This window comes from Pelobates fuscus, chromosome 12 (assembly GCF_036172605.1).
Source record: "Pelobates fuscus isolate aPelFus1 chromosome 12, aPelFus1.pri, whole genome shotgun sequence".
NCBI lineage: Eukaryota > Metazoa > Chordata > Amphibia > Anura > Pelobatidae > Pelobates > Pelobates fuscus.
In genome coordinates, this window is record NC_086328.1 from 48696338 (window position 1) to 48710808 (window position 14471).

The 14471-nt window shown below is 38.8% G+C and overlaps 1 protein-coding gene across 1 annotated transcript in view; it reads right to left on the reverse strand.

Moving 5' to 3' along the window:
- The window catches only part of RPGRIP1L (RPGRIP1 like), a 116744-nt gene that overhangs the window by 5575 nt on the left and 96698 nt on the right, over positions 1-14471 (reverse strand). The window contains exon 23 of the mRNA XM_063437366.1: positions 606-792. Coding sequence (XP_063293436.1) covers positions 606-792 — 187 coding nt within the window. The remainder of the gene's footprint in view (positions 1-605; positions 793-14471) is intronic.

Genomic DNA, 14471 nt, shown 5'->3' on the forward strand with positions numbered 1-14471 from the left:
TGTATGCTTGTATGGAATATCAACGTGGCTCTGTCACCTGAAACATAACTTTCTCCTATTATTTATTCTTCTCTTCCTCCTTCAGAATCTGTTTTTCTTAATTTCTCTTTAAAACATAGGACAAAGTGACATTTGTGACACAAGGGTGGAGCTTAAGTCAAGCTTCACTTCCTTTGTCAAGCTAAAATAGGGTGGAGCTTGCCTTTGTCAAGATTGTGAAGTGTACAACAAATACATAAGACAAAGTATGTGCAGTCCCTACGTTGTCTCATGTTATAAACAGAAATCAAGAGAAACAGAACATATCCCGAAAAAAGAACAGAAGAGGAAACAGTAGGAGAAACGGACGTTTGTGACAGAACCGCTTTTAACTATAATCTTTTGTGTTATACTTGGGTGTGTACTACCTCTGAATTATGTTTAAACATCAGTCATACATGGATAACATCCTATTTTAAAGGATTTGCATATTAACCCATGCCTTTGTGTGATTTTTCTTTACTGAATAAATATTGTGCTTGCCAATGGCTATTGATATACTATTGCTATACATCACATTAATTAGTGTTTACGCAAGTTTCTTATTGTGACAGTGCATATTTTACCATTGCTATCGTTGTAGTAGATGATCTTCCCTTTAGTAGGCTTCTGCAGGGATACTGGAGTTTCCACAGCTGGAAGACTGCAGAATCTATATTCTACAAACAGCCTTTGGATTGTGTCATTCTTAACAATTTCAGATCCCTCTTCTAGACTCAGTGAGATGACCTCAATACATATTTTTTCAGAAGGCTAAAATAAACAAAAAAAAATCAAATTATAAAAAGTTAGAGGTTCAATATGCATTAATTGGCTTTTTTTCGATGACATTCTGAAATAAAATGTTGTTATTTTTAATGCTGTTTGTCTTTTGTTTTAACATTTTAATTTCAAGGCAATCTACCGGTAGTTAAAACTTGGTGCAGCAGACGTTCCCTAACTGAAGTGAATTTTTTGTATATGCTGCACTTTACCCCACTAAAGGGGTTATTATTGGATGTATGGGGCGCGAACATCAGTAAGCATGTGTCTGGAAATTAACAGCAATCACACATATGTGCATTATTCAAAGATCCAGTGCAATATAGATCCAACAGAACGGATGCCTAAAGCTATCATGGCAAAGGTAGCTGCTTAGTAAAATGAGAAGACTAAGTAAAGAGGATTTGGATGGATTAATATACAATAATTACTTTAATGCTGCTGACCTGAGGAAGAAAAAAACGTTGTCAATACTGTGCATGCCACTTAAAGCCATACACACTTTCTTTTTAACCGTACAGACTTGGCAATCTTATTAAAGGTACAGTCAACCATGCTTAATTTAAATGGAACATACATTAAAGGAACACTATAGGGTCAGGAACACAAACATGTTTTCCTGCCCTATAGTGTTAAAAACACCATCTAGTCCCCCTGGCACCCCTTTGGAATAAATGTAAGATTTCACACTATTTAGAGGGGCAGTCTGCTAGCTCTGCCCATAATCTGCCTCCTTGACTGACATCATCAGAAGTGGTGATCTTAGCCAATTACCATCCTTTCCCATAGGAAAGCATTGGATTGGCTGAGTGTGAAGGAGGCAATAGAGGAGGCACCCCTAGACTGTAATGTAAACCCTGCCTTTTCTCTGAAAAGACAGTGTGTACTGCAAAAAGCCTGAAGGCACTGATTATATTCACCAGAACAAATACAATAAGCGGTAGTTGTTCTGGTGACTATAGTATCCCTTTAACAGGATTATTCTCTAGAATCCAAATGGCCTGGTACCTAAGAGGCAAAACCATGCAGACACATTCAGAATGCAAAATCTTGATATTGTTTACCTTTTTCAACAATGGCCCTGAATAATGTTCGGATTTCTGCCTAACAAAATCATATATAATGGGGAATTAACAGATCAATGCCTGAGGCAAACGTGCCTATGCCACAAGCTCCTGGAGGAGCCTGCTAGCTAGTCTCCTGCCCAAGGACTATTGGCCATTTCCAAAGACCCTGTCCGGGAGTTAACCATGTCCAGCCGCCATTAGCAGCATTTCCTCGTTGCCCCTGGTTCTGTACTTTCCCTTCAGTCGAATGGAACTGAACATTACCTCCCTGGCGGCCGTTCACATGAAGAATTGTCCTCAGCGGTACTTAGCCACGATCGTCATGGAACTAAATTCGGCATGAGGACTTTGTGGGTCCCCAGTCACCTCAGCGGGACTTAGCCGCGAATGTTATGGAACGGTTTTCGGCAGGTGACTGTGCGTATCCCGCACAACTTGGTCCAGGGTTTTTTGGAGGGAAGGTAGCACAAATGCTACCTAAGAGCCAAACAGACCACCCTGTATTTCGGACATAGGAGTTCCGGAAAGTTGGCCGGCCAAAGCATCGAACTGTTTTGGGCATAGGACCACATGTGCGGTCGGTCAGAACTTTAACATGGTGGCGTTTCCTCTACAATGTATGGATCTGAGTGCTATTTGGAGAACTTGGACGCTCAGATCAGGGCTATTTGGGGATGTATTGTTTGTAGGATTATTATGATGTGTTTGGGTATTTTTATGTTTGCCTCTCTGTTCCTGGGAGATCATTAGTTTACTGATCCTTAATGCAATTATCTCCCAGGCACAACGATTTATGGGAGGGGCTTGTCTTGCATTGAATGGAGACCCCAATGCTGGGGGCTGTGTATAAAAGCAGGCAACTTGGCCATAATAAACCGGTTCCTTTTCACCCTTCACGCAGCCTCGACTAGTGTTTGGGCATACCAGCTGTACAGCTATACTCTCTGCAGGAGAGCTTTAATCACTGGAAGCTGGATCCAGGACCCTGTTCCAGGGGGGGAATCGACGGTGAGACCCCGGCCAGGTTAGGGATTTTGCATGGTACACTGAAGTAAAACAAGAAGCAACGCAAAAAAACTACCTTTTTTTGAGCTCCTCTGTGAAACTGTCTCAGGTCGTAAAGACCTTATCTCCCTTATCTCCAATGCCATGGTATGGGGTGACCTGGCTCATGTTGCTCACTGGGAATGTGACTTTGGAGAACAGCAGTAGAGAGGGGTTTGGAAGGATATCTGGGGAGCTGTTTGAATAGTTTCAGTGTGTGTGGTTTTTATTTGGAGGACTGAAGAGTTACCATACCCTCTGTAAAACTCCATAGCATGACTTAAACACTTCAGACTTTATACAAAGTGAGGTCACCATTAAACAGGGCCGGACTGGCCCACCGGGATACCGTGAAATTTCCCGGTGGGCCGCGGCACCTGGGGCCGGCATGCAGTCACGGCCAGCCTTAGGATTGTGTGAGGCCGCACAATGCACCGAGAGCGGCCGACACAGCTCGCAGATACACATTGAAAAATTGGTCTTGCCTGTAAGAAAGCCGACAGAGGCGCTATAAGCAGAGCCTCTGTCGGGGGATAGAACGCAGCCGCACGGACTTGCACTCGTGCTGCCTGATGTACTGATCAGAGCAGCTCCGTGCGGCTCGTTCCGGGGGAAGTGACGTCATGAGTGAAAGGGCAGCACAAGCCGCGCAGAGCTGCCATGATAAGCAGTACAGGCAGCACGCTGAGTTCATGAAGCTCTACATCAGGTACAGGTAAGGTCCTCATTATCAATGACTGGGACAGGGCTGGAGTGGGGGAAATCATTAGAATCTGTACCTCTCTAAATGAGTGGGTTTAGAGGAGATTAGGGTTCTATCTATTATAGGGGGATTGGGGTAGCAACTATGATAGGAGATAGATTGGGGTACTGTATATATAGGGAGAGAGATTGGGGTACTGTATATATATAGGGAGAGAGATTGGGGTACTGTATATATAGGGAGAGAGATTGGGGTACTGTATATATAGGGAGATAGATTGGCGTACTGTATATATAGGGAGAGGGATTGGGGTACTGTATATATAGGGAGAGAGATAGGCGTACTGTATATATAGGGATAGGGATTGGGGTACTGTATATATAGGGAGAGGGATTGGGGTACTGTGTATATATAGGGAGAGAGATTGGGGTACTATACATATAGGGAGAGAGATTGGCAACTGTATATATAGGGAGAGGGATTTGGGTACTGTATATATAGGGAGAGGGATTGGGGTACTGTATATATAGGGAGAGAGATTGGGGTACTGTATATATAGGGAGAGGGATTGGGGTACTGTGTATATAGGGAGAGAGATTGGGGTACAGTATATGGGAAGAGGGATTGGGGTACTGTATATATAGGGAGAGGGATTGGGGTACTGTATATATAGGGAGAGGGATTGGGGTACTGTATATGGGGAGAGGGATTGGGGTACTGTATATGGGGAGAGGGATTGGGGTACTGTATATGGGGAGAGAGATTGGGGTACTGTATATGGGGAGAGGGATTGGGGGACTGTATATGGGGAGAGGGATTGGGGTACTATCTCTGAGGAGGGGAATTGAGGTACTATCTATGGAGGGGGATTGGGGTACTCTCTATGGGGAAATGGGACTTGAGTGTTATCTTTGGGGGGAGGAGAAAAATCAAGGCCAAGAGGAGAATGTAGTACTATCTATGGGAGAGAGGAAGTGAGTGTTTCTACTATAGGGGGGGTTGGGTACTATCTATGGGGGAGAGGAGGAACATAGGCTATTAACTACGGGGGGATGGGCAACTAACTACAGAGAGCAGAGACTGGGCTTCTACCTATGAGAAATAGGGGAGAAAAATGGACTACAAGCTATGGGGCAGTAATGGGCTACTAGCTATTGGAGATGGGAATGGACTACAGACAATGATTGATACAAATTCACCACTTCATTCTCCCAGACAGCGCAAACCATACACAAACACCCCTGCATTCACAAAAACACCTTGACCTACTACACACCTATGCACCTTTAAGCACATCAAACATCCAGACACGTCCCTGCATTCACACACTGACTCTCCACACACATGTCCCTACATTCAAACACATTGACCTGCTCCATATATGTGCATCTGTATCCACACAAACTACATACAAATATGCCCCCGCATACATACAAACTGAAGTTGTGTGTGTTTATACCCGAATAAAAAAAAATACAAAAATAAAAATGTAAAAAAACCAAATACTGTGCACAAGCATTTGAGGTGGCTTATAACGTTTCACACCTGGCTGGCAATTCAACCCCTTCTTATCTGCATTCACACACCAACATTTCCCTGCACTCCACTATCCTGCTCCAGTTACTAATATATATATATATATATATATATATATATATATATATATATATATATATATATATATATATATATATATATACACACACACACACACACACACACACACACACTCTCTATATGGCACAATGACTTATGGGGCTGGCATACATTTTTTTTTCCAGGGATGCTTTGTATCCCCAGTCCGGCCCTGCCATTTAAGGTTTGTGCTGCCAAAGGTGTGGGTCTGAGTTTAAAATGTGGTGCATCTCACAGAGGATTGTTTTTCCACCATTTTGTTTATATTACTTTTTGTTTTTATTTAAATTCATTTTCTACAGTCCCTGTTGTGATCTTTGGGGATGGTTTCATGGCAAGATGTGGCTCCCAATTAGTGACACTTAGACCTATACTATTGACTGAGTTTAAGTCAATATACCCGGTGCTTTAGACTGTCCAGTTTCTACTTGATGTACTCTTACCACAAAGTATTTGTAATGCTATCTCTAGTTTTGATGCTGTAAACCCTTTTTGTCCCTCCTTGACCTGGTTTATCTAATTTACCTCTAAATGTGTGCACTCATCTAATGTTGGAAACTGCTCTATTCCTATTTTATGTGCCTTTATTGTAATAAAATTAATACTAAAAATGATACTAGGTGCTGCTTTGTAGTGTAACTAAACTCAGACAGACGGTCCCGATTCTGTCCACAGACTGCAGAGGTTCATTCATTATGGGCAAAGAATTGCACAACTGATGTCACCATCTGCACAATACATTAGTCTAAAATGTGATCTGTCTGTTGCATGAATGGTATGACCATGTAATACACACACGTATGTGTGTGTGTGTGTGTACTATGAAAATTAAAATTTTACAAAAAATGTGCGCATCTGCATGTGTAGAAATAAACAAGCAAACTTATAGCACCTCTTGCACTTTACACTATAATAATATAGTTTTAAATATATATTTTAAAAGAAGGCATGATATTATATCTGTCTTGTAATAAATTCAGGCATGAATCATGAAAGTTTAAATAAGATTGTTCCCTGCTCGCATGTTTAACATATGAGTACAGGACTCAGAGTTTGACTTCAATACCAAGCCTCAGGCTAAATAAATAGATAACAATGCTGAACGAAAGCATGCAAACAATGCAGTGAATATTACAATCCACAACCACTTAAAACAATAAAGCAATCATCTTAATGTAGATTCCCTCAAATTTGGTAACAGGCTGGAGAGAGAGAATTATGTGAATGCTTCAAAAGCAAAAGCTTCATAATTTGTTTACAACCCATAGCTCCCTGAGTTCTAAAGTTTGTAAATAGAAAAAGAAGCTTCTGCAAACAGGTACATTTTATATGAAAAATGCATTCAAAATGACAATTAAATATACATACACAGAAAGAAAAAGGAGAATTTAGATTCAGTATTATTGCAATATATACCACAATGTATAAGGAAAACTCTTGTAGGACAGAAACCCCAAGACTTTTAGCTAAAAAAAAAAAAAGGATTATTATATATTTATTATTTTAATGGGATTGTTTTAAAATCTTACACGCATGGTGATATAATCCACGCAAATATTCCCTGAATAGGCAATAATGCACAGATCATTTCAATGCAGTGTAGGAGCCCTATTCTCAGACAGAACCATATGTTGCAGGCTTCCCGAGATTAGTGTGAGTTATACTTCTAAGAAGTACGCTATTCTAATGACAGCAGATGAAATAGTTGCGTTTACAGTAAAGTACTCCTCTTGATATGCATGCTATCCTAATATAAAGCAATGCACATCAACCCTTACTTACACTAAACCTAATCTAAAAGTATCATACGTTGTGAATTAAATGAAATGCCATATCAGGGATCTGGAGACATTTATACAACCCAACCTCTGAGTGTGTGGCACAAAAAAATGCAATTTGACATTTAAAGTTTGTTGAAATGCAAAACTATTTGATGTCATGGTGGCAAGGCGGATTATACAATGGCGTACATTCATATTTGAAAAATACGCCAACACCTGAGGCTACATAGAAACATAGAATGTGACGGCAGATAAGAACCATTCGGCCCATCTAGTCTGCCCAATTTTCTAAATACTTTCATTAGTCTCTGGCTTTATCTTATAGCTAGGATAGCCTTATGCCTACCCCACGCATGCGTAAACTTCTTTACTGTGTTAGCCTCTACCACTTCAGCTGGAAGGCTATTCCATGCATCCACTACCCTCTCAGTAAAGTAATACTTCCTGATATTATTTTTAAACCTTTGCCCCTCTAATTTAAGACTATGTCCTCTTGTTGTGGTAGTTTTTCTTCTTTTAACTATAATCTCCTCCTTAACTGTGTTGACTCCCTTTATTTATTTAAATGTCTCGTCTTTCCTCCAAGCTATACATGTTAAGTTCCTTTAACCTTTCCTTGTGTTTCAAGTCAAGCATCGGGTGGTAAGGGGTGGAAAGTGCATTTTACAAAGCCGGGTTGTAAGTTTGTAAGCTTGAGAGCACTTAATTAAAAATGCAATACAAAATAAGCTATTATAAAGGCAGAAAAGAGAATTGATGAAGAGAGTGTAACACTTAAAAGTGTGATCTAAAGTTTATGTGGCAAATATTCTTTATAATCCACACTACAAGGGTTGACACCTGAGACATTTGCTATGCTTAGTGGTTGTACATAAAAAGTCAATAGAACCTGTCATGTTAAATTGAAGAAATCAATATATCACAATAGGCATCCCAAAGGATCCAAACTGATTCTTTCAAAGTGGGCCTTTCACCTGGGAGTTTTTAATAAAATGGAATTCTATATTAAAACGACCTTTTTTTTTTCTAAAATTCTGTTTATAGTAATATTGAGGACAACATAGAGACTACTCTTAACCCCTTAAGGACCAAAGTTCTGGAATAAAAGGGAATTGTGACGTGCTTCAGCTTTTAAGTCCTGCTATTTTTGTCTGCTGTCAATCCCTGTTTGTGTCATGCTATTGGAATCTTCTTCAATAACAAGCAATAGAAATATATTTAAATTCAACACAGGGTGTATTTTGTTCTCCACACCACCAGTTGCCAACAGTCCCAACTTTTAAGGAGCAGTCCCGTATACTGGGGACCAGTTCCCACAATTATGTGTCCAGTGGACTTGTCCAACTTTCCCAAATCTGCCTACCAGTTCAATCTGTCAGACAAATTTCAGGAAGAAAGAGTGGATAAGGCATTAGGATCATGCACAGAGCACTTCTGCTATCCATGCATTGTCTACGTAGAGGGGGAGACTGTCAGTCAGCCTGGCCACCTATTTTCAGTGCTTTTTTCACAGACGAGGCTGGCCCTGTCCACAGCTTACTCTCTTGCATGCCCACCTCCATCTTGGAAGGTGTGCAGGCAATATTGGAAGATATGCCATACATATGTTAATATAGAGCAATAATTTATATCCTGGAAAACAAGAGAAGCATAGAGTATATAGCATTCCAATGCATAGTGCTTTTACTTACTGATCTGTATTAAGTATAAGCTTATAACCTATTTTAATATAATATTTGTTGGCTGACATGTTGCTCTTTGCATACTGTATTTCAATAAAAAAACAAAACATACAATCGTAGAATCATAATAAACACACACAGGCTCTCTTAGATATTAATGCTACTTACTTTAGGGGAGCACTTTTCATATATCATTTAACAGTGGAATGCAAAATGTTATGCATTCGGTAAGACATGCCTACGGTAACAATCACAGATAAGAGATGCCAATTAAATTACTGACTGAATGCCAATTGCTATCTTTATGTTGCTGAGCTATTTTTATTGATGTGAAAAATTATCTCATATTCTCTCTTAATCCTCTCAAGTGCTAATCAGTTTAGCAAATTCAGTGATTACAATCACCGATGCACAGTAGCCAAAAAGAGCTGCTGTTAAGCATTATCTTATTTAAGTAAACGAGTACAACGTGTCACACAGGATAGCTTTTGTTCCGAAAGCAACAGTTTCCCAGCCATCTTAGTTCATCCAAACTAATAAAATACATCTGATAAAGCATATAATGAAAAAGCAAATTTCTCTATTCCAAATTTGCAATAAATCCCAGATGCGTTCTTCCGCAGCATTCAACTGTTACAATGAATAGAAACAGGCTTTAAGAATATTTATTGAAAAATGCATTTATTATATGGGCTAAGAGTGAGTACCCATTTAAAAACGACAATTTTCACAGCTGTCAAGCCAACTGAATATTTGATGTGTGCAGGTTTCTCCTCTACTATAAAAGAGACATTTCCTTTCATCTTGTACCCTAACATGCGTTACATAAACCCCCCAAATCTGAATATTTCAATAAGGTTCTTTCATTATTCACTAGGTTCATGGAAATTTTACTAGGGCAACCACATTTCTCTGTCGTTATGCATACAGGTACAAGCCTTCAGCTGGCAATATTACCGCGATTAGCATAGTTTGATGAAATATTTAAAAGGTTTTCTTTTTTTATTATTTTATTACTATAAAACCTAATAAATCAAATGACTGCCAAATGCCATTAAGGTGACACTCTGACTGCAATGTGCTTTTCATATTCAAATTTGAAAGAGGGCTGATGAAAGCGTGTGCGGATTTTCAGTAATAGCCGCCTGCAGCCTGTGTTCATATGTATAAAAAAAATGAATGCACATTAGTTGTCTTGATAAGCGTAATATTTTAATCCTCCTAGAGTCGGGACATTCTCAACTATATTATTTCATCAAAAAAGTTTTTCATTGCACATTTTAAAAGAGATATCCTTCTCTTCTTCACATTATTATTGAAAGATTACTGTGTGCATTGAGTACACTTATAGGAATTTTAATAAAAAAAATCTTGTCTCAATAATAATCTGCACATTTTCCAGGCTCCTTTAATACTTCAGACATTATTAGATTTTTTTTTTTTTTAACATTCATAATTTAGCTAGATATCTAATTCATAGATGGCAGACTGCAATCTTAAAGATCCAAGACCAATTTAACGTTTTGAGATGCACTGCTGTAATTTTGAGTGTGATACTCTGTTAGTTAAAAGGTAATTGTGAAAACAGTATTTAATTTCGGGCTAATATCAACATTACTTAATCTTAAACCCAAATATGTGTTTTACACATTACATATATGCAGATATTTTTCTTCCATATGGATAAACCATTATGCATGCTATACAGAGTAAATTGAAAAAAAGATGTATAAGAATATGATTTGGTACTATTTTACAAATATGACTATTAAGATATCACAATTAGTAAGATGTCTAAGGGCACTTCTTAAAATTTGTCAGAGCTGGGGAAAAAAAGATAATTAAAAGGCTACTAATTCATATGATTTTTTTTTTTTTTTTTATTCCACACTACTGTAAATACAATTTAAATAACACGAGCACTTCTTCCAGTGGTCATAAAACAGTAAAACTCAATTCCTAAGAATTTATAAGACTATCTTAATTTATTTATAGAAAAATATCAAGTATCAGTTCAAAGTAACCCCACATTCCCCACTCTTCTACAGGATCCTTTAGCTATATACACATACACATTTGGCCAGACAGTGTTTAAAAAACATTTAATCTCTTTGGTATTCCCTGCTATTCCCTAGTTTAAAAAACATTATCTGTCCAAAGGTGTATGTATATGGCCGATGAAAGGTCCTGGCATTTGCTACAGGTAGGTATGAGGTTTTTCTCTCTTTTTTTATTATTTTTTTTGAATATACTTAATAAAAAAAAAAAATCAATTTATTTTTTCAAAACTTGAAAAAAGAATTATTCTTCAATAAATTCAACCTGGGCCAACATCATGGAGTACAACTTGGGGTTTCAGTATGATGCTTGCTTTACACTGTTCTGTTATGGGGCTCAGGAGGGGTGTTAGCAAAAGGTTCAAATTACAAAGAGTCCTGGAAATAGGGGGAGCAGAGATGCTGAAATGAGCAATGGATATTGCAGAGGAATATTCAAGGCAAGTGCGGGTTTCTAAGGATATACTTATGAGACTAGGCAAGGAGAGCGAGGCACAGGATTTTACATTTTACTGGGCCCCAAGATTTTTAACAGTCAACCGGAGAGGGTAACCCTCTGTTTATATACGTATGATCTATGTTACAAAAAATAGATAAAGCGAATTTAATATACCCGTATCATATGCTGCATGATTCGCCTAAAGACACCATATCAACAGTCAACGTTGTCTAGATTTAAATTATTACACTCTAACTATTCCACTAAATGCGTAAAAGTCTTTAAAAATAGATCTCACTGGCTTCAGTGGCTTGCAATATAAATTGCTACTAAGTTGGAATTCCAATTTTTAGCTACATGGAGAACAAATGAAATACACTCACATACCCAGTGAACTGCAGAGAAGAGTACAATGCATTTCCTTAAAATCCCAAGCGTCAGATAAATGTCATTATTCTGAAAGTTACATATATCTGGCATAATTAGAGTGAAAAACGCCGCTTTATCTTGATGAATTTTTCCTCCCCTGTATTTTAAAAGACTCATAAATATTTAAAACAGTTCAACTATTTCAAAATTTAATGATGCTGAGCAGGCTTGTTATGCCAAGACAGAATTATAGGAGTGTTTTATGAACAAAATGGTTTTAAATCAACCTGACAAACTCAACTGGGACCCTGATGTCCCTTTCGGAATGAATTTGTCAGACATTTAAAGATACATTGATATGAAGAGAATGTTCCACTTAGAAGCTTCCTGTTTCATAATAGTTAAGGAGTTATCACGGGTGTAATGTAATTAGAAGGAGGAAGATTTGTGAAATGGCGTCACACATATCACCATGTAGGGGCAGCCCTACATCTTTTATAAGTTATGAATATTGATCTACTCTTTATTAACAGAAAGTTCTAAAAGCAAAACAACTAAAATGAACATATATTTGTCTCTCTGGAAATTGCCATACTTGTTGAAGTTTCCTCCAAAACTAATGTGTGTTTTATTTCTTTTCTACATGTTGCAAATAGGTAGTCAAGGGCATTCTGGTAATTTGTTAACGTTTCAAGTCTGATAATACATAGGGATTGTTTTCAGTACTACAAAAATGTCCAATTGGTAAGGTGTATAATATATTTAGTATATGTTTATTTTTTTATGCTCGAAAGTCCCAGAGTAATATTATTGCCCCATTGAAAAAAACATGCATGAATTAAATTTTGTGTTTACTTTAGTTGGGGCTATAGCTAAGAACAGTTTGGAAAAGCTGCAGATATCTTGTCTCCAGCTCGTGCAAGTCCTTCCCTTTTCCCACGGCACATGATTTTGATTTTGAGCACCATGTGCACGCAGTCAAGGCCAAGGATGCAGAGTTAAACTAAACCATGTGGACGCGTGCATGCTCACAAGCTTACTTTAATGGTGCACTATAGGGTCAGGAACACAAACATGTATTCCTGACCCTATAGGGTTAAAACCACCATCTAGCTTCCCTGGCCCCCTCATGCCTCCCTAGATATAGTTAAATCTTACTTGTATTCAAGTCTGGAGATGCTTGCTTGTCCCAGTTTCCTTTTGACCTGCCCACTGCCTGCTGACATCAGCAGAAGTGGTAGCCTGATCCAATCACAATGCTTCCCCATAGGATTGGCTGAGACTAACAAAGAGGCAGATCAGGGGCAGAGTCAGCACAATTCAAACACATCCCTGGCCAATCAGCATCTCCTCATAGATAAACCAAATAGATATTATGCAAAGTGATTGTCCTCATCATATACCTTTGGGAGTGCTGGCATGGAGTCTCTATTTCCCTGGGGTCCAGTGGGGCTGCTGGGCTGAGTGGCTGGCATGCAGTCCCTGGGATCCAGTGGGGCTGCTGGGCTGAGCAGCTGTAGTGCGGCGAGGGAGCAGTGATCTTCCTACTCAGCTCCCTCGCGCGCCTCTTAGTGATGCTAGAGTGATGTCATATTCCAGTTCCGGCATTACCACGGTAATTGAGGCAGGCGGCAAGGGAGCACTCTCCCCTGCTCAGCTCCCTCGCCGCCCGCCTCAATTATCGCGGTGGCCATTTTGTTTCCCGAAATTTTGGCGGAACCTCATTTGTGTTCTTGTGGAACACCAATTGGGGAACACTGAACTTGAGTATTTAGAAAATTGGGCAGACTAGATGGGCTGAATGGTTCTTATATGCCATCACATTCTATGTTCACATGTGGACTGTCTCTCCTACCTCTCCTCTTTATGTTAAGCTCATCCAGTCTCATTAGCACACTTCCTATCAAATATCCTGTATGCATACCTGTGACGATCTAGGGGAGGTTGCACACTAGCCAAGCATTTGCCAACCAAGATCCATCCTGTTTATGCTTTCATGTGGTGAGCACAGCCTTTAAGCTGAAGAAAACGGGTATATGATCTCCTATTCCAACAGTCCACATCTTGTGGCCCTAAGCCACAAGGGAGCTGATACAGATAGATCAAAACAAGTAAATGATGCTTCCTATCAAAGCCATAGAGATAAGGTCACTACGATGGTCTTGATCTCTTCAGCAGCACGATGCCCCATAACATTACTGGGAATTACATAAGCTGCAGGCAGAAGTCTAGGTAGAACCTCCTATGGTATTCACTGCATCCCCTGGTAGAAATTATTTAGATAGCAGTGTTCCAGGATTGTAGGGGTTACACAGGAATTTAATTAAAGTGGCCCTATCATTCAATTTTTTTTATTATGGTTTTCCTTTTCTTATGCCTTCTGCAATTTAATGATTTTACTTTCCCCTTTGCCACTTGACTTTATTCATTTATTAGCATTTTTTCATTGTGCCGGATCTCAATATCTCATTTTGTTCTCCTCTGGCCATGATATCTGCTGTTTACCCTTCTGTTGAATTGATTTCACTAAAGATTGTGGGTAAATCTGATTGGTAAATGAAACAGAACCTTGCTTTACATTCCGCCAACTGACATGCTTTGTCGATTTTACGGCTATACACAGTAGACCCTACTTTTCTTTAGGTGTTTTGTGAAAACTAGTATGCTTCATGCACAAAATAGAAGAATTTAGATACATGGAGCCATATAGAAGCAGATTAAACCCAAGTTTATTTTTGGTGAAATCTCTCTAGACCTACAGGGTTATTTACTAAAGTGAGAATTCAAAGTGAATTTCTAATTTAGCAACATTATATAAGTTTTCAATTTCAGATATTTTGACCTTAAATAACATTTACGTAACATTTTTGTGTTAGAAATTGCATAGTAGATT